We start from the raw sequence: 27,705 nt of genomic DNA on the forward strand, positions 1-27,705 counted from the left end.
TTATTATTTTGTTTTAATATTTGGCCTGTATGGAAATCCCAACATGCATTTTGCTGAAGCTCTTGGACTTGAATTAATAAATATAAAACATTCAATAAAGTGTAAATTGTTAAGAATTCAGACTGAATGCAAAGTGAATTTCAACGTGTTTTTTTTGTTTTTTTTTTACCACAATTGCGAAAGTGAAAACAACTTTCAAAATGATTCACTAAACTCCATATTGTACTAAAATAAAATCCAAATAGTTTGAGATTTAAAAAAAAATAATAATAAAAAAAAATCTTTTTGAGATCGTGCTGTTTAACCTCAATTTCGCCAGTGGGATTTTTCTCCAGTTCAATGCAGAGTTTAGTAAATAGCCCTAATAAAATGTTTCTGTCCACTGGTTAGTAAATGCCTCTGCTATCAACGACAACAGCTTCAGAAACACAGCTTCAGGCATGCTAGGCGTGTACAGGGAGAGTGGGAGGGTAAGGGGCTGGCCAGGGGAGGGCAGGCAATGCTGCATGGTCTAGCCTGCTGCCTTCAGAGTTTCCTACACTTTGCAGCCACAGCTCCAACATCCCACACTTATGAGAGAGAGAGAGAGAGAGAGAGAGACCCAATAACCACATCCTGACCCAATAACATCCCTGCATTAGAGAGCTCACAGGGGACCAAACTCCTGCACTATCAGGCTCAGCCAGAGGACTCCATTGGGGGAGATGACTGATAGTAACTGCACCCCTCAATTTTTGGGGAGGTGAGAAGTGAGCCTCAGAAGACATCCTTTTCTCTCTTGAAAGAGGGGACTTGAGTGGGTCTGTTCATCTGATTGGAGATCTGTCCACTTATTAGAAACATTTAACTCGGGATAATTAAGGCCTTTTTGTTTTTTTCTTCTCAAGAAAAAATATTTTTCACTATTTCTGTGAAAAGCCCTGCCATGGATGTTCTGGGCTGGCTGGTGGTACTAGTAGGATCCTCTACCCTGGCTGCAGGTTGGTTTCAATATAATTCTGTTATGTGTCACACTCTTACATTTAACAGCCCTGATGTCAATCATTAGTATCGATCCTTTGGATACATACCTGTTAGTGTAACTGGTGCATGCATGAGGTTGATACATTCTCAGGACAGTGTTGGGAACAGGAGTACCACTGTCCTCAAATCAGATATTTTACTGTAGATGTGTCATACTATAGATCTTATGTTAACACATTCCATGCCAAGAGACAATGTCAACTTTTAATATAAACTAAAGTAATTCTCATAACTAAAGTCTGATAGTGACGGATAGTTCCAAGATACATCTCTCTTTAGTTTTATCATTTTGGGCCCAGATTCTCCAGATTACATATTAGTGCATGGATGAGTGTTTTTTTTTTTTTTTTTGCAGTTGACATGTCTGAATTCTGCCTGATTTAGACAGTGTTTACTTAACCCATTCACTGCCAAACTTGAATTGCAGGTAATCCTGTATTTAGTAATGCTGTTAAGGTATAAACAGGTGTTTATCTGGGGGGTTTAAGTGCTCAATAGTAAGAGCAATCACTATGGAAACGGATAGAATGTCTGTGTGTTACACATTGCCCAAGCATAGTGCAATGTTACCATGATAAATATGGCGCAGTGCATGCAATAGTATCAGCAATACACCGTGATACTTTGTATTGAGAGTTTTGTCTGGTGGAAGGGATTTGGGGTTTCTTTAGGGAAAATGTGTACACATTGTTTATACACTGTGAGCCACAGGGTTGGAAGTGGAGCAATCACCATGGGAACCAATGGCATGTTCTTTTGTTTTACTCTTTATCATATAGAAAATTGCAAACATAAGACTAAAATATAAAAAAGAGAACATAATTCCTCCATTTGGCCTAAACTTTGCAAGTCCCTTGTCTCCCCCCTCCCCCTTATGTCCTGTTTAGTAAATAAGCCCCCTGTGATGTTTCCCTAACTAAATAGTATTTGTTAGGTATCAGCACGAATTGTTTGTTTTCAAGGCAGCCAAGTGCTTTCATATCCACAGATTGCTGTTTAAATGGAAATTGTAATTTACCTGAATTTTTTTTGTATTTTATTTATCCTCTGTATTTATGAAATCTCTATTTTGTGAGGTGACAAATTAAGCTTAATGTAGTAATCCAGACATCTTTACCTTGCTAATGGACACATCCATATTAGCTCCCTTGTCAGTCATTGTTTTAAGATCTGTGTTTTGCACTAAACTGAATTGTGATGTCTTGTGATAAATCTTTAATATAAACTTAGAGCATCACCTAAAACATGTTAACACAAGTTCCAGGTACTTTTAAATTATGTAATTCCCAGGGAAATTGCAGCTCCTCGTTTAAAGGTTCAGTCTAAGCTCTACAGCCCGCTAAAGTGGTTATAGTGCCAGGTGTCTCCTGGTGCTGGTCCAGGTAAGAGTCAAACTCTCTTTAAACAGTAGGAAACGTCCTATTTAGTGATATCTACTATCTGGCTGGACTGCAGGTGCATGGGAACATGGTAAATGTCAAACTGTTTAAAAAAACTATTTGACCATTAACAGTGGGTCCTCCCAAGGGTTCTCCTGGTACAGAACCACTACAGTACATAGTGATCTTCTAATCAGTCTTCCTCATCCCTGCCATGCAGTCTCTCCATACTGAACCTGTAAGGTACTGATTGTGTGCAATATTTTATTATCTCTAACCTATCAACTAAGAAACCGTTAGCAACACAAGTACATGTTTCATATCAATACATTGAATTACTAAGCCTTATCTCTGACCAGCCTTTACTGAACTTTATCAGCTCTGCAATATTAACAGAGACGCAGTCCATTCATTTTCACTAGAAATATCCTCCTCACGAAGAACTGAGTTCTGTCATCGGCCATCTTGCATTGTAAGTGGTTGTAGTCTCCAAAACATGTAGGCTAAGCATCAGTAGGTATCGCCATCATCTCACTTAAGGTGTAGCTTGTGTTCTGGATTATATTTTGATTTTCAACAAAATGAAGATCCCGTCTGCTGTAGAACTACAATTCTAGAATGCGTTACCAGCATTAAATCCGGATGACTGTGTCATAGACAATTTATTTTGAAAAAGCACTTGCAATATGCACTTTCTGATGCTTATAAATGGACTGGTTGGGCCCTGTTGCTATGATCCAGTGTTAGTACTTTTGGGGTATTACTAAGCTAGTGAGTTGCCAAGCAACTTGAAAATTGTAGGTCAAACCACTAGAGCTGAAAAAAAGTCTAATTCTCGGTTGAATTTATTTTTTTAAAACTCATGGTTAATAAGTAAGAGTAATTCCTCCATGAAAACCGCTCTAGTCTACAGTATATCAGCCTCAAATATTATAAATTAAAAGGTAAAATTGGTTCTGGGGTTCTCCCTTTGTAACAGATTATGCAAGGTGCCAGCGGACCTATGGAATAGTTAAAAAGCTGTAGTGTACTATGCATTGATTGTTAATTAGTTGCTTTCTCATGGATTCTAGAAATATTATCAAGTATAGTTTAAAAAAAGCTCATTTGACTTGTGTTTTTATCCTATATATTTCCCCCCAATTTTTTTTTTTGAAAAACAGATATTATAGAGATGAATGTAAGAAATACTAGATTCTAAAACCAGGATAACATATGCTCTCTGCAATAATAAGTCCAGTAGATGTAACTGAATACATTTTGTTTTCCACACATGTGTTTGGTTACTATAATACCTTACCCATAAAGGAATGCAGAGCTCTGAGGAAGCCAGAAGCTGGTCAATAGCCATGTCAGATGGCCCAGCGTTGGGTAGGACCTAGAAAGGTGGTAAATCATTGCTAAACGGTTTGCACCCTTATTGTGCTGTAGTGGTTATGGTGCTGGGACTTGGTGGCAAAGTCTCAAATTCATTATCTTCCTAGCAGTTCTTTAGAGCCTACTCATCCTATATGACCACAGTCGGGTGAAACTCTGAAGATAAATTTTGCAGAAATTCACTTCAACCACGTGGCTTCTAAAAAGACAGTTTACTGCGTAATTAGAGTTTATTTTTACTATAGTGGTTATTGTGGATAATTGATAAGAGAATTGCCATTTTTAGGCCAAGCTAACAGAGATGGAACATATGTGAACTTAAGAATAATTTCCAGTTTAGCTGTTTCGTCCTAAAATGACCATCTTCTTGTCGGTTTTCCACATTTCTAACTTTGGTCTTTTAAGGATTACCAGTACAAAGTGCTGCTCATGTGTCATCTTTGTTGGGCAATAGTTACATTTAGAATGTCTCTAATTTACCTTTATCCAATAATTGTATGTCTATAGCACTCTACTGTAAGTGAACTCTATAGGTACCAGAACAAATACAGCTTAATGCAGCGGTTCTGGTGTTTACAGCCTGTCCTGGCATTGTTTACATTGCTGGCTAGTTACTACTCTAGTTGCACTCACACGGCCACTAGAGGTGCTGCACAGTGTCTTCACATTCTCAGGTTTGCTTTTCTGGCCTCAAATTTAAAAGTCGCTTTACTTTTCTGTAATTTCACATTTTTGTGAATAACTTTTTCATTATTTTTTTTTATATATATATACATATATTAAAAAAATTGTAAGAATAATTACAATTGGCTGGGAATTGTGCATAACTTCAGTACTGTAAAAATTAGTCCCCTTTCCTACAGATCATTGCCAACCGTGGTGTAAAAAACAAAAATAACTTTTACTCGGTTTGCTCTCAAGATTTTCTAGTTTAGTGAGCTGTTATGGTACTTTATATACACTGTGTTTCTTAAAAGGTTCTACTCCGCAGACTTCAGAACAGAAGAACTGACACATTAACATTCTTAGAGGCTTGGGGTGGTTTACGTAGTAATGAATATGTAGCATGCCGGTGACGAAGATTTCAAATATTTCTCAGGTCGGAGTTACTGTAACACAGTTTTTGCTTCTAGCGTAACCTGCATTTCCTGAATTTTTCTTGCCATGTACTGCAAACGATAAGAAATAAAAAAATAAAAACTTAAAAAAAAATTCAGGGCCTGATTTACAGCTCTGTTACCTGAGGGGAGATATTGAATTCTCAGGAACCCCTACCTCCCAAAACACCTGTCACATGCTCTACACTTTTGAAGAGGACATGAAGGACTTCTCCCGTTCTCTTCTCTACTGAAATATTGAACAGTTATCACTCTAAGTTATATGGGAGTGGGATCCACAGCAAAATATAAATAAAAATACAGTATTATATAGATATATAATATAGTACTTCTATTGTGAAAATACTGGCTAATGGCACACCAAAAACCCAAATTAGGTCATGATAAATGGTGAGTAACTGAATATATTACAAAGCTCTGTTCCTGCTTGCTTCCTACTTACTAAACAAAGGAGACAGTCCTTGTGAACAAGCAATAACAGGACATCTAAATGCAAATGTTTTTTCCAATAAAATGATCATGTAGCTTGGCTCCCACTTCCAAGGGGAAGTAGTAAAAATCATGCATATATACATGTTCTATAAATGAAAGGTGTAGTGCTCCAATCAGTATCTCATTCATGTTTAAAATAAATAAATAAAATAGGACAATATAGCTTTTTTTTTTTATATTTTAATACTTTTATCTCTGTTATGGGTTTTATGATGGTGCTGGATATACATTGTGCATAGTGTGGACAATTGACGGGTAAAGATTGGGCACCATGTGGCAAGCGAGGTTTGGTTCCAATACATGTCTCAATTTGGGAAGCCCTGTTACAGTGACATGAATGATATGTGGTGTTTGCGCATTTGTATTTAGTTGTTGACCTGTTTATTCAAAGAAACCTTTTTGTTTAAAACCTGTGCCTCTCCTCCTCTCCCTATAGAAAATGTGGTCGCATTTTCAGGAAAAACGTTCTGCTTAGTAGTCTTATCTTACCCCATCTCTAAGAGGATTTATTGTTAGCAGTCATTTTAAATTTAAAGTTAATTTAAAATTTAGGGTAAAAATAGCAAAATTGGAACAATTCTCTAAGTTAACTTTGTTTAAAACTCTGCTATTTTGTCCTTAAATTTGCAAGCCCCTTCTTGGAATTCCTGACCATTCATGATGAATAATCCGAAGTCATGGAGCCACAATTCCTTTAAATATCAGAGTTTGGGTCCAAAATATGTCTGTCTGACCCAAAACTCTGTAATATTTAGTGGTTTTTTTTTTGTTGTTGTTGACAAACATTTGTAGAGCATATCCAGAAATGTAATTCTGATGCAGGGTAAACATTTCAAAATGAAAACATCTAGAATAATTTAAAATCTTAGTTGATATGCAACACTAAAACTTATTGGCAATAACATAGCAACTGACCATTAAAAAAAACAAAAAAAAACAATACACCCACAAATGCCAAAAATTTATGACTGTGCAGAAAGTTTTCAAATTTGGCATGACTGTGCGGAAAAGCAGACAAAAACAGCAACTGTCTAAAAACGAGGTCAGTTGGCAGGTACGGTACTCTGATTCTCGTAGCAAATGTATTCCTCTGTAGTCTAGCATTAATTTATTTGAAGAATGCAACAGAATCTAGGTCACTGGCTTCTACAAGCACAATAAAAAAAACATTTTTTTTTTTCCTTTGAAATACCATCATTGACAAAATTATCGTAAAATGTCACTAAACAAATACTGGTACAATAAGGTTTAGAAATGACCTCTTTACCCAGCAATGTCGTAGATGCATCTACAATATAGCGTTGGGATATTTAATAAACTGGTCACAATTTATAATTATATGAGACAAAGTTATTCAGACTATTGTTATGAAATATCATTCCCTGGATATGTGGTGAAGATTATTTTCAGTGGTTTCTAGATGTTAGGATGAATAATACAGGGTGGGCCAAAATTCAGAGTAGGTTTTGATGAGTCAATATTTGTTTCTATTTTTTTAATTAATGAACCAGTTTCAATGATATTGCATACAAATCATTTTATTTTTTTTACTCGATGTTCCTTCGTGAAGTTACCCATGGTGGATCTTCCAAGACTCCGTTACTATATGTAACTGCAACAAACATTTTTAACTACTAACAAATAAGTTATTTACCTGTAAATTCTACTCTAAATTTTGCCCCACCCTGTAGTTATTGTCAAAGGCCAGTAGAACGTGAAAACCCATCGATGGGCCCAGACCGCTAGCAAATATGGCCTGTTGTTTACATTGCAACCTGCAATTTGAGTATCTAGATAATAAAGATAGAGTTTATTTAAGTTACTGCACTGTCTGCAGCCTAATAGTTTTACTATTCTTCTGTGATATGCTATTAATCCTTTAAGAACAAAGGTTAGATTAATCCCTTCATATCTTGAGAACCACACCTAATTTGATAAAACCTAGAATATTTGTGACCCGTGGCGTACCAGATTTACTGCAAGCTTTTGAATGACCTGCACCTTAGAGCCTTCATAACTTTTAATGTTTACCCCTGAAAGCTTGTTGAGAAGTGACTATCCAGTTGTGATAAAATGGTTCTGTTATTTGTGATATACAGACACCCTAAAAATGGACTGTGATATAACTAACCATTTTTGATACATGATGTGCCAAAGACTTCATAGCATTAAGATATTGTATTGCCTTGATGGAGTTTATCATGATGGTCAGTGAGTTGTTGATCTGGACGTTCCTGTATCATCGAATGTATGTGAGCAATGTGAATCTGACCAATCTCCGTGAGACCTTGAGTAGAACAGCAGAGCATTTCAGTCATGAGAATTCTGGTATACCAGTGAAGTCGTGAAGAATTGCTCTACACAAAAAGTTGGCATCCTGACACATCTTGGCAGCTGTGCTGATAAACAGCGCCAGGATTCCAGGTCTTCTTCACTTAGAATATCACAGCAATGGTCACCCAATCAACTCTTTCAATGAGTCTTGACTAAGTTGTAGAGGATTACACAATATGAATTGGACAAACAGGTTGGTTGGAAGAAGTATTAATGTTAAGTTAGGTCATACTTAAAGCACTTCACTCCACTGCTCCATGACTAGCCCTGGCTTTTATTGAAGTTACAGGAGCCCCAATTCAAGATAGTCCAGATGGCATACAAGGTATTCTATCACTTGCGACTTGGGGTAAAACTGGGTTTGTTTCTTTCTTGCTCTGCCTGTGTATGTGCCTTAAAACTCCTAGGTATGTGTAGAGGATTGTAATCCTATCCACACCTGACAGCTGCTATTAATTTGCCAGAGTAGATTCTCTCATACAGTTTTTTGGGGTTTTTTTCATGAATGAAATGTCACATGTTCGTCCTCACCTTTTGGTGTCCGTGAGAACTACCTTCCTGGCTTTGGTGGAGATGCTTGCTGGTGGCCATGTGCCGGTGTATCTGGCTCCTGCGGCATGGCGAAAGACGCCGGCCGCTGCGGATCCATATCAATTTGTAGCCCCACGTCCGCCCACGTTATTGTCAACGTGTGTGTGGCTTCACGCAAAGGACGTGCACGCACGTTCTGGGTTCATAGGCCGGATACGGCCAATAGGATTTAAAGGAGACTTACTTAAATTCCTTCCTTGCCTTTCCTCATTGCCCTGTCATGGTTTCCCTTAGTGGTTGTCCAAGAGTGTGTTCCTAAGCGTTTATTTCTGGGTATTGTCTTAAGTCGGCGTTAAGTCCGGCCATTCTAAGGCCGGTAAGACGTTACCTTTAGTCCTAGGTGTGATACAGTTCTGCGTGCTGGATCAATCAGTAATCCTGACATGAAACTGCTTTTGGATGGCTCTACTGCAGACTGTACAGCTTTTAGTAGTAGGCTGACAACTGAACTATATGCCCTTTAAATGTATCATTCAATGTACTATTTTTACAACATGCAATTCTTAACACTCATGATCAACTCTTACATTTCAGCTCCTTCCCCTAAGTTTTATTTTTTTTGTAACTACGCTGTATATGGACTATGTGGGGATAATCCCTCATATTTTGCAACATTCCCTGTTTTGTAGGGTGCACACATCTTTCCAAAATTCTCCTTAACGCAGTTACTTTTACTCTTTCAACTATCTTCAGAAGTTTTTTTTATATGATTTATTTTTGTAATATTTATTTAACGAAGAGAAAAGAAAGCCTTTTAAAATAACTTCAATATCTGATGAACAAATATACAAAAATTTGGGATTAATGCAATGCAATGTAATCATGCCTATGAAAACCCATTACTCTTTGAAAACTGCTTAAAATGCAAACCGTTTTTTTTATAAAGGATTGATGTTAAATTACTACATTTTGAAAATAATAAACAAACAGCTCAGCGGGACCCGTGCTTCTGGTGAATTTTGTTTATAAGGCTTTTGATCTGTGCATTAATCATTCAGTTCTGAGCTCTAATGGTAGAATTCTCTATACTACCAACCTTCCCCGTGGGATCTCTGTCCCCCTGGCTTCAGGAATACATAACAGGAAGCTGAATATTCTGTGAACAGTGAATTTGTTTTAGGCATGTTGTATTAAAATTCAGTTGGACAGAGGTATTCTGGGATATTACTGGAGGGTGAGAGTGAATTGACATTTTCTAATAAGAAGAGATCAAAGAGATATTTTGTCTTGTTTTGCCTTTTAGTCTTTTCTGAGGGGACAGGGTAAATCTCCAAAACACAGAATGCGGTTATAAATCCATAAATTGTCGTTCTAAACTGATAGGGTTTTTTTTTTTTTTAACAGTGGTCACCTAGATGTGAAGTTGTGTACAGTATATGTTTTAACAGGACTATATACTACTATGTGAGCCTACAAAATGTTTTGGGTTTCCCTCTGTACCTTTGTGTTAGGGAAATTACATGCATTTACTGACATCCACATATACCTACACATTCATATTCATACATTGTTATGTACACACATATATTCATGTACACAGATTCATATATACACAGACTCACACATACACATAGACGTATACACACTCATAATAACATCTGTAGTACACTCACACTACTTTTCAAGCAAAATGCTGATAGACAGGCGCCTGCTCACCAAGGGAGGACCACCCACCCCCCTTGGAATAACACTGGCACTGGGGCACTGGGGCAATATATATTAATATATATTAATGTAATAAATATAGAGAGAAAGTGTTTACTGATTATGTGATCCTAGAGACCCTGGATAACACTGGGAACACCGTGTTTAGCATTAAAATGCTCTCAAAATGGTTTGACATGAAAAAAAATGAGTCAGTGCCTACACACCTATTGCACCATAACCACTACAATGACAGATTCTGGTGCTTAGACTGGCTTTTTAGATGTCTCAAATGTTTACATTCCTTGTTAAGTTGCTGGTTCAGTGAATAACCTTAGTTCTTGTAAGGACTAATAAATGTTTGTTAAAAAATGCTGTTTTCCTAACCCCTTTTGTTGAGGTCTGGAGATGCTCCCCTTGAGAAAGGCACTTGGCCAAAACGTTCCATTCCTTTTGTATGAATTTGCTCTGCTCTCGATCCCTGAATACAGCTCTATTTATTTCCATGGTATGCTGGTTAGAAATTGTTATCTTAGATATTTGCTTGTTTGCTAAATTCTGTAATGAGGATTGGGATTTGAATCCTGAATGTTGTATACGATTCTAGTGTATTGTCTTTTTGCTACTGTGTAATTTTGTTTTGTGATAGAGTTCACCAACGTGATACAATAAAGCTTAATATTTTGTATGTGGTGGTGTGCTCCTATGTGTAATCTACGGTAGATTTCCCTTGGGTCCTGAAGGGAATAAGACCGCCTGTTGTTGGGAAACATATACTGAATGTATGTGATTATGTTAAAGCCTTAATGTATGCCCTTCCCAACTGTTTTATTTTCCATGTTATTATTGTGAACGGGACATGACATCTCATTGGATCAGGTCAAGACAGGGAGTACATCTCCATTGTACTTACCTCTCAACTTTGGCATCCAGTGAAGCGCAATGCTGATTTGGTGGGTGAAAAAGGTGTGGGTCAGTGATGCAAACCATGTCACAGGTCCCGCCTATAGGGCTGGATCCACTTGGAAAGGGGGAGGTCCACCTATAGATTTGAAAGGCCTTTTGAGGGAAGACTCTGTAGAGGGATTTAATTTGGGACAGCGGGAGAGGACCAAAAAATCAAGACTGTCCCATCAAAATCGGGACAGTTGGGGGGGAGGCCTGTTAGCAGGAGTCTCCCGTTAGCTAGTTAGACTACGTTGGACTTGGTAAGGAGGAACGCTGCTGTAGGAAAGAATTTTTGATCTCTTACAAAGATCTGTTTGCTCTTTCCCAGGGGTGACCAAGTATTCTTTCAGTACCACAATGAGATCTATGAGAGCGTCTCTTACTTATTTTGAAGTTAGATTCGGATCGGTACATTTACAAAAAGTAACAGAGCATATTGCGGACTATATTGTGAGGTAGACCAGAATACTCAGTGGATATCTATGACATTTGATCAGCTTTTAGTGTAATGATTGATATAAACTTGAAACTTGTATTTAGAATGCTACCTGATGGATAGCTAGTCTTGTGAAAGGAAGTATTGCTACATATGTATGGCTACATTCAATAACTAAACTTGTGATTTGTTGATTTGAATGTAATGAATACATGATTAGATGCCAGCCTATAATATCGAAAATGGTTCTATGTAATGTTGTTTTTTTTCTGTACTTCATGCATCTCTCTATGCAATGTGCTGGCAGGATTACAAAGTAAAGTATGTATTAACAACAGATTGATTTGTTATATGATGCAATCTCAAGCTAATTATTCTTTATTGTAATAGCTTACTGAGCCCCAGAGGGCTACTTGGAAGCTGTGTTAGTACTAGCTGGGAGAATGTAAAAAAAAAAAAAAAAAAGTTTGCTATACCTATGCTTTTAGCGATCCTCACCGGATCTCATGAAGTGTGACATCTATGTGATATAGAATGGCATACCATTGATTAAATGCTATGATGATTATAAGAAGGGTTTCTACAAAGCTGTATAGCTGAGATGATGCAAGTGTGATACTTTTAGTAGGTGGAATTGGTACACTGAGTAAGTAACTTGGTGAAATCTACAGTATTTTAGAGCGTTTGTGTACTGTTCGCTTACTAAACCTATTTTAAAGTGAGACAGTCTATGGTATAGAAAATGCTTTATAACAAAGCCATAGTATGTGAGATACAGCAGGACCCATTTTTGTGTGCTAAGATTCTGGCATCTCTTTGTTGAGCTTGGTGGAACATTTTGAAAGATATGTGAAGTTAAACCATTAGAAAATAGTTTGCAATATTTATAAAAAAGAAGCCATCAGGGTTGGGGGTTTCTTAAGGGGGCGTTGTTGAATGACCATTTTTAATTTCGTCAGCAGAAATAGATTCGGGGCAAATGATTAATCTGGGTATCTGTTTATAGGAGGAAGTTGTATTTCCCTATATTGTTTTGATGGAGACATTCATTTATTACTTTGTAAGTTATATAATGTTATGAATTGATCTTGCTCAATCTAGAAATGTGTTGACATGTAGACTTTGAAGGTGAGAATTTCTCGTTCATATTTGATTATATAATTTTTTTTTGCTATTTACGTTTTGTTGTGATGTATGAGAAATACAGACAAATGCCAGAAGGACCTGCAACGCATAGAGTGGTCATTTCTGCATGTCTGTACCCCGTGGTAGATAGAATAAAAAAGAGAAATAAGCAATTACCTCTGCTGAACCTCTGTAAATGTCTGCACTGTAGTGCACTTCTGTGCTATAGCTTGTTATCAAGAGTGGATGGCTCTGTCTAAAGGTAGAACCAATGACGCTAGGAGAACTCCAGAGTCCTTGGGGCAATTCTGGAGTTCTTACGGCGAAACAGCAAATTTTCTCTACCTTGAAGCCCCCATAATTGAACATAATTGAACTTGTTAATTTTGTTGATTTCGATTAGGTATTTGTGTCAGGCCCCCACCCCAAGCCCAACATCTTGATAGATCATGCAAAGCATTATAAAACCTCAGTTTGATTATCATGTTGTAAGACATTGTTCATCAACCAAAAAGTGAGGAATGATCTTGGTGATTGACTTGATGTTTCCTGTATTCCTCGTGTTCCTGTCGGGAAATAATCCTGCCTATGGTATGATATCCGTTTTCTTGTGAAATCTATCTCAAAGACTTTGTCAAAAGCCAACTTATGGTGATCTTCCCTCAATCTTATAATTTACACTGGGAGTAAGATGAGGTCATAACGAAGTACCACAGTTATAGAAATCTGTTCTTTAACGCATCACTAAAGGCACACCGACTAAGTCATCTCAATGAAGTGGTCTTGGCACAGTGGCCCTGTAGTTTTAACTCTGCAATGAAAAATGGTTCTATTGCAGGGTTAACACATTACTAGTGGCTGTCTTCCTGAAGACCACTTAAGGTCCTTCTCTTCAAGTACTGTGTCAAACTCTGTTCTCTGTGGCTTATTGCTGAGCACGCTCTCTAGCCTCCCAATGCTTTTCTATGGGAAATCATTGGATTGGCTGAGATCACCAGGATTCATTTAAAGTGGATTGATATGAAACAGGGTTAGCCAAATGGGGGAATCTTATCTGTTGCAGATCTACTACTGCCATAATGCATTGCCAGCCTTAAGACTAATGTTGATTTACTGACTTAACTTTTTTCTATTCCTGATATAAAATATTGATAATGAATTCTACTTACTCATTTAAAAAATAAATTCATGAAAACACTGCATACCGGGAATACACCACAAGACTTGTCAGTTTGGAGATGCTCTGACCAAGTTGTCTAGCCATCACTATTTGAATTTTGTGAAAGTCCATCAGATCTCTTTGCTTCCCATTTTTCCTGCTGTGAAAGAATTTACTTTGATTCCAAGGTTCAAGCTTATAGGCGTCTATTAGATAGCCTATATTAAAATGGGCTAACTTGGACTCAGGAAATGCCTAATGCTTAAAACGACACTTAAGACCATATATGTCTAGTTCCAGGAGCAGATAGCCCTCACATGAGCGGTCTCTCCTAAATCAGTCTGTTCCTTCTTTTTTCCCGAACTTATCTGTTATATGTACATGACGTTCATCCCTATGTCTTATCTGTACTCCTTTCAGCCTTTCACTCCCTTCCTACTACTGTTCTATGAGTATTTGCACGTAAGCACTTACTTTTTAATGCATAAAAACACATACTGATAAAATAAACGAGAGAGGCTTAGTTTGATAACCAACACGCGTCTGGTGATATTCCTCTCACTGCTCCCAACACATGAAATTCAAGAACTGACTGTTAACCTGCTGCCTAATATATCTCAACCCTTGACAGGTACCATTGTAACAATATTATCAATGTTATTCACTTCACCTGTCAGTGGTTTTAATGTTGTGGCTGATCTCTCTCTGTGTGTGTGTGTGTGTGTGTGTGTGTGTGTGTGTGTGTGTGTGTATATATATATATATATATAATGACGTGCATAGTTCTGTATATACAACTAATCTTTACAAAGAGAATACTTCTAACTTTTAATTCCCATGAACTGTTCCTGAGAATTCAGAATAATTCCTACATGATACTACATGACATAAGATTAGTCAGTCACATCTTGTTCTCTTGCTCACATTCCTCTACCATATCCACCTCCACGTAAAATTAAATTTCTCTTCGTAAAACATTCTTTACAATTTTTAGCATCTTCACATATTTCTGCTGCGTTTGTGGTTTTTAGGAAATAAGAAAATATGTGCAGTATGTTTTAAATGAATGTCCTGAACAATGGCGAAATAATATTCTAAATACATATGTGTTAAGTATAAAATCTGAGCTTACTTTCTAAAATAGTCATAGTTCATTAAAAAGGGACACATACTGTAGCAATGTATGTTCATTGTAATTGATTTGATGAAAGCAACTCCTATGTATCTGTCTTCATTTTGTATGTGATGTGAAACTTGTATGTTTATTTTTTTTTTAAATATATGTATTTGTTGCTGATCTGCAGGTTCCGTGATATGATAGCTCCCAGACATAAGGCCTAAGACATAAGGTTGGACCTTATGGACATAAGACATAAGGTTGGACATAAGACATAAGACCTCGTAAGGTTGGACCTTTTGGATACAGCCTACAGTTTTCGCTCAGAATGCGTGACCCTACTATTAGCCACAATTTCATGACCATAAGCACATTGGCACACTCAACAGCTATATATTCTATGATCAATCATTTGCTCTCGTCTAGTTTACCGACTGATATGTTCGTGTTCCTAAACGAATGCCTGAGCCGATATTTTCATTTGCTAGCTTGAGGATTTGTATTTAATCACTTGGTTGAAATAAGTTTCTAACTCTATACCTATATCGAGATGCTTTGGACAGTTCCAGACTTGGTACACATGGCTAAAGTAACTGGGAGCTCATTAAATAACATTTCTGTAATGGGACATCCCATTTGTAAGGCATTCGCAGTTGATGTGGAACAACAAAGGAATACCATTACTTGTACGACAATATATTTATCCCAGGCAGCTCAGGTTGTAGATGTACTTGTTACATGTTTAATAAGGACAAGTCTTGCACAATAGTAGACTAGTCTGGAAATGATACTATTAAATAGACAAGGCTATCTCAATAAATGGATAGCATAACTTTGAAGATGAGGCCCTCCTGGCTAATGCACGGATTATAAATGCTTTTAGATGCATTAAGGATTCTTCAATCAAAGCCACGAAGACTGTAGTTGACATTAAACAGAGATATTAACGGAAACCTTATTTAATAATCCGCTGGAGATGAAAGGAAAGCCAAGGCAGAATTTTTGTTAATGATTTAAAAATGCAGTAAACACATGAAAATAAAAACTGATAGAATGTCAAATAAAATTAGGCGGTTTAACTTTGTAGATAAAGTTGCAAATGCCTGTATACAGACGTTGGATAATATTCAGGAAACCTAATTGCATTGTCTATGGCAAGCTTTGTAGAGAAAAAAATAAATGAAATCTCACTCTCAGCCTTTCGTCGTCATCCAAGGTTGGGCAGATTCATATTTGATAATGTACAAGCGTAATCCCTGCATTATTGTTACAGCTGCAGAGGGGACAGGTAATGAGTAGGGGGGGGAAACCCCAATTTTTTTGTCAAACTGCTCCAAAAACATCTTGGGCTTAATACATTGGCTGTAGTGTAGTAGTGAAAATGTTTAATTATATCTAAAAGGTACTAAATATGCAAAACTAATTGTAGGAGGAATTTTTTTCATCTAAACACATGGGAAATATGTTAAAAAGGCAACTGAATCAAAACTTTAAGCACATATTTGTCACACGGCAAATAAGCAAAAACATGCCTAAGTAATGTAAGAAATGATCATGAAAAATGCACTGGCCCGGGGTTGTGAATTCATGTTCCCAGGGAGTATAACATCAAATATAAGATTTCAGTAAATGATACAGAATGTGTACACAATGTTAACAACTACTCCAGGAACAGCCTTTACTAGCATGCTTAATAATCATCAAAGTATCTTATGCAGAAGAATGTGTTTTGATTTTTTTACACATGCAGGTTTGTCCTGGAATTACGGTACTTTTTTTTTTTTCTATTTTTTACCCAACTCATTTTACTGATCTCAGTAGTATAAAATGCTGACTTGATGCGGCCAGGAATTGAGGCTTAAGACCTGAGATTTGAAAAGGTTCTACAGTAGTAGAACTGCCTACTTGGCTATCTCAAAGTTATGCTGAAGCATTTCTGGGAACAAAAAACTTGTATTTACTTTTTTTTTTTAACAAGCTAGTGAATGAGTAAAAGTAGGTAAGCACATTATATTTTTACCTGCATTTCCTAAACCTAGAGTTTCATTACGATTCCCAGTGTGTAGGGCACGGTTTTGAACTGTGTTCAGGATAATGAGACTTCCAGTCCCAACATCTTCTGTGAAACAGCAGCTTATCAATCTTGCTTCGTGTCATATATAGTAAAAAAAACTAAACAAAATCACCATTAAAGAGGTAATAAATCTTGCTGCATAGATGCCAAATGTTGAAAAAAATTTCCATGGACATTTTGCCACGAAGTAATCAAGTAAGCAATTTGTTTACCTACCAGTTCCCATTGCCCTACCCACTATACCGTGCCCTCTAATCCCTGCCATATTACACTAGAGTCTACCTTTTAGCAATGATAGCCAATAACTACCTGTCTTTAATGGTGAAATTGTGTAGTTAGTAAAATGTCCCTGTTTGCGAACAATAACAGCTGGCACGTCAGCACGTTATACTTGGTAAAAAGTAGCGACAACATTGGAAAAGACCGCAAGATTCTATTGCTTTAATAATGTAATCACAGTTTAGATTAGATTATATTAGCGGCAATTTTACAACCTGTGCAGTCTCCTGACTGTTGGGATTCCTGCTAGTGGCAGGGCTGAACATGAACAATATCAGCATGATTCTCTCCTCTGACCAACTCAGAAGAGTCAGTCAGTATAAACAGCGTCTGGTATCTGCAAAAATAAACGCTGCTTATGAAAACAGGTTTTAAAATCGACCTGTTTGCAACACACATAATTATGGTTTAAAGATTTTTTTACTTACTATTTTTTTTTTGTTTAAATTTTATACTAATGAAGTGTCTCGAAAGATTTACCCTTGTCATGAATGGCATAATATATTTGCCCATAACCAATTAAACTACATTAAGGGAACACTTGGAGAACCATAAGCATTACAGCCCCATGTAGTGGTTATGGTGTAGCTCAGTGGCAGGACTAACATAGAGAGGGACCTGGTGCAAGAATTTCTATAGTCCCTCCCTATTGGCCAAAGGTAGTGCAGCGTTGGTTTTTGAATGTCGACGGTGTGTTTATATATAATCTCTGTTTTAATGCAGAGTTGGGTTGACATTTTAAATGCAGAGGTGTATTGATGTATAATGTTGGTGTTTGCACGCTTAGATGTATGCACATATAGGCATACACTGCCACACACACACACTGATCCATATATACACACACTGACACACACACACTGATCCACATATACACACACTGCCACAGACATACCGAATCACACACAGACACACATGCAGATACACAAACATACAGATACATACTCTGACACACATGCACATACTGACACTCATCCAGGCACAATGACACACATACAGACACAGACACACACGATGACAAACATACAGTCGCACATGCTGCTCATCTTTTAGCGACCCTCCTGTTTCCTATCTTTTGGGTGCAGGAGGTTGACTTCTGCTGGCTAGTGCTGTTGGGAGTCAGTTTGACTTTCTCTCTCTCCCTTCCACACGGCTCCATGTATGTTATCTTGGAGGAAGCGGACCAGCACTGCCGATGTTAGAGGGATCCAATTACACTGTTAAAGGATGGCTGCAGCACACGACTGGACCCCTGAGGACAATTGGTGGCCCTAAGTATATGGGCCGCCTCAGCGTGCGGGCCCTGGTGTGGCTGCACTGGCGGTAGTTACAGCGCTGGTGTATCGAGTACCCTGGTGCCCTCCCAGAGGGCTCTATTAAACTGTTTAGTTATGCTTCTATAACTTACCTGGGTCTATCTGTCCCTCCTCAAACAGGTCTTTGCTAAGTTAAACAAAACCGATTCAGGACTGTGCTTATTTGCTGAGTGCGCTCGGCTGACATGGGCTGTAATGGTTTTATTGCTTGACGTGTTCCTTCATTCTCATCACTTAAGATAAAAAAAATATTGCCTTAATAGCATGTGTTTATGAATAATTTAGTTTATATTAGCTTATGTTTTGTTTTAAAATTTCCTACGAAAATATTAAAAATCTGCAAGGGTAGCACATTGGTATTCTTAGGCAACCAACATTAATTCATATGTAGAATTTGTATTCATGAACTTCAAAAGGTGATATAGAAGGCAAATTGTAAATATAAAATGAAAATATAGTCAAGTCATTGAAGCCATGCTAATGGTTTAAAATAGCATGCTAATATTTGCAAGTAGATGTTTTGAATGCCTTTACGTTAGTTTCCAAGCTCTCATATTCAAGAGAGAATTTTTGAGTTTTACATAATCTATTGCATGCTTTCCATCTCTGCGTCCCATTATCATTTGATCAGCCTCCAGCCTAGTTCTGTTTTGCCCTGGATACAATTAAAGTTACACGTACATAAATTAACTCTGTTTACATTCTATCTGCCTGCAGTTCTGATCTGCATCTAGCTTAGCATGCATTGACTTGGTTTTTTAAAAAGTACTTATCTGACACCTGTGTGTATCTCCTGGTTTTAACATCAAACTGTCACGTCTGGAATAAACTTCCTGTTTTTAATGCATTTTACAAGAAAGCTACTCGTATCACATGGTTTACAGGATTTCCCAAATGCCAGGCAACTTTTGGCAGCTGCCTATTTCGAGATAATCCGTAGTTGTTGTTATCTTGTTTCAATCCAATGCTTCCCATAGAGTGGTATTGGTGCTCACAGTGTCCCTTTAAGTCCCTCAGTCCAGTTCAGCAATGCAAGCAACTTCCATTCAACACTAAAATTTACTTTTACACCTGGTTTTCTTTTGAACTTTTTTTTTTATAAATCACACTTAAATATCAAAATGTGGGCAGACCACATGTGGTTTAATTTGTATGGATAATTAGGGAACTAAGCAACTGAATATTTTGTTCTAAGAGAGGAGACTCGTATGAAGATGGCTGTTATGTTTACCGAATGCAATAAAATCTGCATTCTGTCCCTTTAATAGGGTCGGTGTTTGCGGTATTTGAATATTGAATTGGATATTTTAGCACTTTGTTTATAGTTGAAAAGAATGATAATTACCCTTCTTGTGTCATTTATCAATGTCAGAAGCCTTACAATAGTAGCTTGAAAAAGCAACGCTTTGTGTCTGGAAAGTTTGTTCAGGAATGACATCTTACTTAACAAAGATAAATAGGACTAGAAAAGCTCCAATTTCTGGGGAAATTGTGTGAAGTGTTCTTGCCTCCACCAGTAGTCTACAACTGGAGTGGGCGGAGTAACTGGGTGGAGTGGCTTGAGTAACTGTTGTGTGGTTGGACTGGGCAGAGTAACTTTATGGAGTGGGCAGAGTAACTGTGCGGAGTGTTTGGAGTGAGTAAAGATAGTAAAAATTACACTAACCAATTGATTGATCAAATTTAAAAAGTGCACATGGCAAGCTTGATAGAGTGAGAAATGCATTTCAAATTTTATTTATTTAAATAGCTCATTTAATTGCAGCGTTGTTGCCCAAAGTGCTTCACAGTTACATAAAAACATACATTTATAAAAACATTAGCAGGTGTACAAAAGGCCCTGTCTATGACATCACTTGCTGCTCCAGCCTGGCACAGGTCAGAGTATTTTGGCGGTTGCCATCTTCAAACGGTCATATTTTAAAAACTATACATCCTACAGCGAATAGCTTTATATTGTGAGAAACACAAGACCCAGACCTACATTTTGATGCATAGTATGTTTCTGAAGTATTACAAATGAAGGCACAGTCGCAGTTTAGAAATTGACCTTCAAGTTTGAGCTGGCTAGAGTGGAGTTTCAATGAATGTCAATGGACGGCGTGAGTTGCAAACAAATGGTCATATTGTGAAAACTATCAGGACTATGGCTTAGCCGTGGACATTTTTAGTGGCAGCAGGGATAGCTGAACGTTTTGATATAAGATTTGTGTAGGTGGGCTTGAAAATGAGGGCTTGGTGGCAGTTTAGAAATCATGTCCTGATTTTTCAGCTTTTGCCAGCTCCCACTCTAGTTTTGCACATTTTGCCATTCATTCCTATGGGACCAATTTCGCCACAAGAACGACGATATTCCGTGAACCATTCGGCGAAACGTTCCACAAAGTAATAGCAATCCAATCGGGAATAATCCGCACGTTTCGGCTTATTACTGTCTATGTAGTGTAAAAACTATGGGAGGAGTTAGGGTGGTAAATTTGGCTATAATAAGAATAATAATATATATGTGAGATAACATTAAGTGGTCTTGCTATGCAAGAACACCTAATAAAAGAAGTTTACTCATAAAACAGTTAATTGTGTCGCATAAAAACCCAGTGAATTGCAAGATAACCTATTTTATTTAATTTTTATAAGCCCATTTTTGATTTTTAATCTTCGTGAATAAACATGTATGAATTATACATATAGCATTGTCAATTAGATCTCTATGGTTTGTCAAATAAAAATATATTTAAAAGTAATATTTATATCTAACAGTTCTCCAAATAATAATTTGTATAAAATATATTATGGAGTAAATGATTCTAATGTTTTTCTATTGATAAAACACTGTCTGATAATGTTCTGGTTGATGTACGAGATTAGAAGCAATAATTTAAAAAATTCAAGCAACAAAACCAGTTTATTGTTTTACTTTAGTGACTATTTGTTAAAACAGATTAAAGCGGCATTGTCACACCTCCTCCCGGCCTGAAAAGAATCTTTATGAAATACTCATATTGACTGTTTCTTGAATTTCACTGAAATTTCAACACAGTCAAGAGATATACTGAGATAAAGTAGGGACTACCTTGTCACTGTGTATTTCCTATGCCTGACAGTTCTAGACACTGGGCGAAGCTACCGCCGTCTAGATGTGTCAGTCCCTCATCAGTCACCAGTGACTGCTGCAGGGAATTGGCTTTACCTATAGTGGATCCTGCAATCTTGCAGGGTCCTCCATAGACCCTTTAATGCTGTACTCTAACGTATGCGCAAGAGTACAACAACAGTGATGTCTGTTCCTGGATCTGAATCGCAAGGCGATGAAGAGGATCCGCTGGAAGAAGATGGCAGTGCCCATGAGAGACAGGTTCCGGTAAATAGAACTTACTTTTGCCTTCCTGTGGCCACCAGACCCCCACTGGTGATGTCACCATTGGGGGGACTTGCAAATTCTGCAAAGTCCCTAGACAGTGATAGTGCTGCTTTAAGTATGTAGGGTGGCAGTGCCATTTTGGGGTCTATTCAAGTCAAGGGTTCTGCAAATGTGATGAAAGCGTTATTTTTTTTTTTTTTTTAAATTCTTTATTTTGGTTGTGCAATAAGAATTAACAAACATTCCCGCTGTGCCACGACAGCAGTAGCGGGTGTGTCATAATATACAGCGTAATGACATTTAGGAGCACAGTTTTATGAAGTGAGTGGTTAAGTAATACGTGTCTTGTCCCTATTTGGGTATGCATAAGGAATACCTTACAGTCATATGGATTAGACAGTTTACGTTTAAATTAAATCAAAGTATCATTTACATGGTAAAACGTTAAGAAGAGGAAAAAAAAAATGGAAATTAATAAAATTGGAAAAGAAAGAGCAATGAAAACATCTTGCAGTGTGTGTCTTTCGTGTATGGTCGGTCCCTAGTTTGTTGCGGTACTCAGCCTGAGTCTTTAGTGGGCTTTGGGTGTTTCGGGTGTATGGTGCCTTTTCAGTTCTCCAGTGGAGAGTGTGACTGTTGGGTCGGGTTGTCTATGTACGCCCTCGTTTCGTCATGGTGTTGTTTGTCGCTCCAACTTGCGTGTCTTGTTATGTGGGTGTGGGTGTCTAGGAGGGGGGTGGTGTAGGAGAAGTCAGGCTCTGTGTGGGATTCCGGAAGGGTCATCTCTGTGCTGTCTCCCCCTGGGTCATTTTGTGATGCCTTGTGTCCCATGGTGGTAAGCCTATATGAGGGGTGTGTCTGGGGTTTACTCACTGCTTGAGTGTCTCTTGGTAGGGGACGCTCAGTCTCTGTTAGTGTTGGCCTATACGATGAATCCAGTCTGATAGTGTAAATTACAGTACAAAGAAAAATAATAATATCAGTAATAATAATAAGCGTGAAAAAACAGAACCCTGATATAACGAAACCTTATTTCAGTAGCAGAGTCTCTGGTATAGTGGGAATGAGAACAAGTCAGTCTCGGTACTCGTTATGGAGTAGGTGCTCATGAGCTGTGTGACCATCAGTAAGCATCAGGTGGCCCAGTTAGGGTACCAGCCAGTGTCCTCCTTCTGTCCACTGAGTCCTTTGGGCGGTCTCGTCGCCCCTGGCCAGGTGTCACTCCGGGTTGGCTAAGGCCGCGTTTCTGTTTAGGGTCATGGTTTGCAGTCCTCGGGGACGTTGTCGCTTGTTGTGCTGCGGTGTGCGGGTCCGGCGGCGGGAGGCTCTGTAGAAATTCCGTATGGTCTTCAGAGGCAGTCAGCGTGTGTATGGAGTCCCCCAGCATCATCACCAGGGTTCCCGACAGCCCCCACCGGTACCTGATTCCTCTGTCTCTCAGGATCCGGGTTACGGGTGCGAATCTGCGCCGGTCTAGGAGGACCGCAAAGGGCAGGTCTTCGTATATGGAGATCCTGCAATTGGCTATCTGCAGGTTTGATCGTTGCCTGGCCCGGGCCATGATGGAGGATTTCGCGCTGATGTCTCTGGTCACCGCTATGATGTCTCGCGGTGCGTCTGCGGGTGCTGTAGGGGCTTTACGGACTCTAAAAGCCGTGACCAGGGTTGGTGGTCCGCCCTCATCTTTGAGGCCTAGTGCAGCGAGCACTTCGCGGGCGAAACCCAGTAAGGCGTCTTGTCCCACCGTTTCTGGTGCCCCGCGGATCCTGACATTCCTCCTCCGGTGTCGGATTTCTAGGGATGTCACCGTGTGGGATAGGCGCTGCACCTGTTGGGTGAGTGTGTCTAATCGGGTCTTCGTGTCCTCTAATGTTTCCCCTCTTTCCTTATCCTTTGCCTCTATAGCTCCCATGCGGTGTCTCAGGCCGCCAATCTCCTCCTGTACTCCTGCGAGGTCCGCTTTCCAAAGCTCCCTCAGGTCTCGGAGGAGGTTTTTGATATCCCCTTTAGTGGAGGGGGATTTGTCCGAGTCCGAGTCCGTCCTCTGGTACACGCTGCCATAGGCCTGGGGCGCTTGAGTTTCCTCGTCTTGTGACGGCTCAGAGTCGCTGGAGCCGCGTGGGTCTCCGAGCGCCATGTTTGCTCTGGCCTGTGAGGACGGCCTGTTAAAGGACAGGCGAATATCGTAGTGGCCTGCACCCTCTGTATGGGCGATTTTTCTGTTTTTTCGCCTCATCTCTTCTCGGGCAAGGTTACAGGGTAGGTGAAGTCGTCTTGGGTCGTGTATTTTAGGGCTAAAAGTCGTTTTTTTTCTCTATGGAGCGGGAGCTCAGCAGAAGCACGACCGCTCAGTAGCGTAGTCAGCCACGCCCCCCGTGATGAAAGCGTTATTAAAAGACCTAATGCATTTTGTATACACCAGCACATATGCATAGAATGTATTTTTTTTTTTTTTTTAAGATTCTTTATTTTCATTTTGCAGGGTAAAAACAGTTTTACAGAATGGAAAGGTTAAAAGTTAGGTAGTAACAGTATGAAAAAACAACGGTTTGTTCATGAGAAAGTTTGGCACAGTACATTCTAAAATTGTTGGATGGTTATACCATTGGTTTGTGTGTCAGCTTATGGTGAGGATCTCTGGGTAAGATTGTATTCTATGTAACTTGTGTTCAGGTCCCTCGCGGAGAGGTTGGGTCTGAATGGGGCGTCGTGCCCCGGGTTGTGTACGGAGTCGACATTGTTTGTTCGTTGGCTTGAGGTTACAGTATAGTTTGCGGGTTTTGTGTGCCGGAGGGGAGGCTATGAGGGTGATCGTGATAAGTCCTGCTTTGAGGGTGGAATAGGATGGAGGGTTGGGGGTTCGTGAGGGGGGAGGGGTGTTGCTGCCCTCCTGGGGTACCCCCCGGTTCCCATTTGGGTGGTTGGAGTGGTGTATAGGGCTTATGTCGTTGGTCGTTGTTGTGTGTGCTGATTGACAGAGAGAGTGTGAGTCTTGGCTTATTATCTGCATAGAATGTATTTTAACTATGTAGTTTAGTTTAATAAACAGTTTCTTGAGTAGGCTTGGCAATCTTATTTGCTGGGTTTCTATTCAGAATTATGTATTTTTGGCAATAGTTACCAATCAGATCTAATATACTATACTTGATTGTCCTCTACAAGACATTGTGTGACCACCAAACAAGGTTTTAAAAAAGCCAAAATAAAGAAATATATGTGTAAAAACAATTTACTGCTACTACACCCAATACAGTGATTCACTAAATGGCATGTAGTGTAATCATTCACGGCTATAAAAATGAAGAGAAAAGAAAAGTCTGGTGATTATATAACTATAGTTCCATCCTCCCATCATGTAACTTGTGTCAAAATAAAACATACGTAAAATGTTGTTTGTGTTGCTGTGGTTTGAAGGGCGTTCCAAGTCAGCGCACTTATGGTTATGCGCAGTGGATAGCTGTGTGAATAGCACTATTTTTGTGTAATAGTAAGTGTTTATAAATATTCAAGCTTCATCTAAAACAATGGTCACCTCCATGTGAAAAATTCATATCCAATTTTAGGGACTTGGAACACAGTTTTATGAACAATAAATACAGTGAATTTAAATGTCTTGATTCCAAATGGGAAAATCCACCATTCTAGGCCCTAAATTCTTAACAAGATTTGAATGGACGCTGATTGGCCTGAAAGTAGTAGATGCTTATATTAAAGTGGGTCTTTCACTTTCGTGGGTCTTTGCATAGTTAAAGTTGTCCCTTGCAGTCGCCTCAGCCTTCATTCTGCGCTCATCTTCCGCTTCTGGAACTACATTTGACATGAACTGCGTCAGTGCATGCGTGAGAGTATCGCACTGAGGTCTGTGGAGGAGCCTTTAAGACTGTGGGAGTCTCCATAGATCAATGTCTGAATCCGGCAGCCATCAGCTCCTGGGATTGGACAAAAGTTGACGGAGGAGCTCTGCCTTTAGCTAACTTTTGTCAAGCTTAGATTTATCATAAGACAAAGTAGTCTTACTTTGTCTTGTGATATCTGCGGATTGCTTTGGAATTTCAGTGGAATACAAATGCAGTCTTGTTTAATGTTTCATAAAGATTATATCTTCATGAAATACCGAAAAGTGACCGAGCTTCTTTTAAAGGGAAACATGGCAGCCACTGTACACCTACCTGTCCTTCACATGGCAATAGGTGATGGGGTATTAGCATAATTGGACAATATTTTAATTTTATTAAAACAAAACCTTGTCCCAAGAGATGACTTGATTTGCAAACTATTAAGATGTGAGGTGTATCTAGACCCCACACTGCAGAACATCAGGTGGTCTCATCACATGATTATCGTGTGTGATGGATCAGGAGAATCTCCCACATTGTTCTGTCTATAAGATTGTGAACGCAGAGACCAGATATGAGTTAATGAGTTAATAGGGTAAATCCCCTATTCTTCACTCCAGTACAAATGGGGATATATCATGGTAAGTGTGGCCACTCTGCTCCCTCACACAGCTTGGGCCCTTGTGATTCTGAGACACTAGCAACACCATTTATTCTATCAAAATAGCTCAAGTCTACGTATATAAATAAATGTATTGTGGAACTTTGTGCATAACAAATTGTTGATCTTGAAAATCATTTCGTACAAAATACAGTTTTCACCCATTATTGTTTTTTCCCAAATTATTTCCACTGTAGGACTGAGCAGTGTGGTCCGAATCGGGTCTCACTGTGAAAAGGCATGCAATCCTCGTATGGGTAACATTGCCATTGGCAGGAGCTTACGGACACAAACGACGTGCGGTTACAATAACACTGAACTGTTTTGCACGTACAGTGAAAAGCCTGACCAGACCTGCAATGAGCCAAAGTGTGATAAATGTAATACGGCACTCCCGCGACTTTCCCACCCACCATCAGCCATGGCAGACTCCACTTTTAAATTACCCCGGACGTGGTGGCAGTCGACCAGGGATACTCCACAGGAGGTCATACAGTTGGATTTGGAAGCAAAGTTTTATTTTACTCACTTAATCATGGTGTTCAAGTCTCCTCGGCCTGCTGCCATGATTCTGGAGAGATCTCGAGATTTTGGCCTCACTTGGCGCCCATACAAGTTCTTCGCCACAAATTGCCCTGACACCTTTCAGCTTGCAGATGATGTTGTAGAAAAAGGATCACTTTGCACTTCGAGATACTCTCAAGCTTTTCCATGTAGTGGAGGAGAGGTAGGTGTTTTATATTTTCTATCTGTTTTTTTTTTTTTTTAAGTAGTCTCCTGGGGTGGCATATATTTTTTTTGGTCCCATTTATTACTTATTGAATAATATCAGTATCATTTTTATTCATTCATTTATTTTATGCCTCCTGTACTAATTCCCATGTAATGTCATCATTAAATTGTATAAAAATGTGTGATCTCTTGCATAAAAAAGCTGTTGAATAAATCACAAAACACTGCCAACATAAGAAAGCGATCTAAAAAAAAAAAATACAAAAAGATCATGTTTGGCTGCGATTTGGCTTAAGGTTAACACTCGTCAAGAAAGATTAGCCCTGCCCTAAATTAATTTTTTTTTTTAATTTAAAATCTAAAAAATACATTAAATGTAGAACTAAACACAAGAAGTGAGTTAAACAAATATTTCTAATTCACACCTGAATAAAGTAAAGAATGTGTGAGATCAAAAAGTTAGTATGTTATACTATGTTAAGATTCAGTGGAGGATAATATTTTTTTTGGTTTACAATTTCCTTGATTTGGGTAGGTGGTTAATTTAAGATAGCCATGGCTACATTATTATGGGTTAGCTTTCCCTTTCTACTTATAGCAAAGTTGCTGAGGGCAGAAAAGATAATGACAGTAAATATAGATACTTTTTTAGTTTTTGGTTAGAGAGTGGTGGAAACCTTGCACGTCTGCCTTACTTATCCCG

The 27,705-nt window shown here is 38.6% G+C and overlaps 1 protein-coding gene across 1 annotated transcript in view; it reads left to right on the forward strand.

The window, feature by feature from the left end:
* Positions 1–591: 591 nt before the first annotated feature.
* The window catches only part of NTN4 (netrin 4), a 117,084-nt gene continuing 89,970 nt past the window's right edge, over positions 592–27,705 (forward strand). Inside the window, exons 1-2 of the mRNA XM_063447086.1 lie at positions 592–980; positions 26,468–26,997. Coding sequence (XP_063303156.1) covers positions 926–980; positions 26,468–26,997 — 585 coding nt within the window. The 5' untranslated portion in view covers positions 592–925. The remainder of the gene's footprint in view (positions 981–26,467; positions 26,998–27,705) is intronic.

The sequence above is a fragment of the Pelobates fuscus genome, chromosome 3, assembly GCF_036172605.1.
Source record: "Pelobates fuscus isolate aPelFus1 chromosome 3, aPelFus1.pri, whole genome shotgun sequence".
NCBI classification, from domain to species: domain Eukaryota; kingdom Metazoa; phylum Chordata; class Amphibia; order Anura; family Pelobatidae; genus Pelobates; species Pelobates fuscus.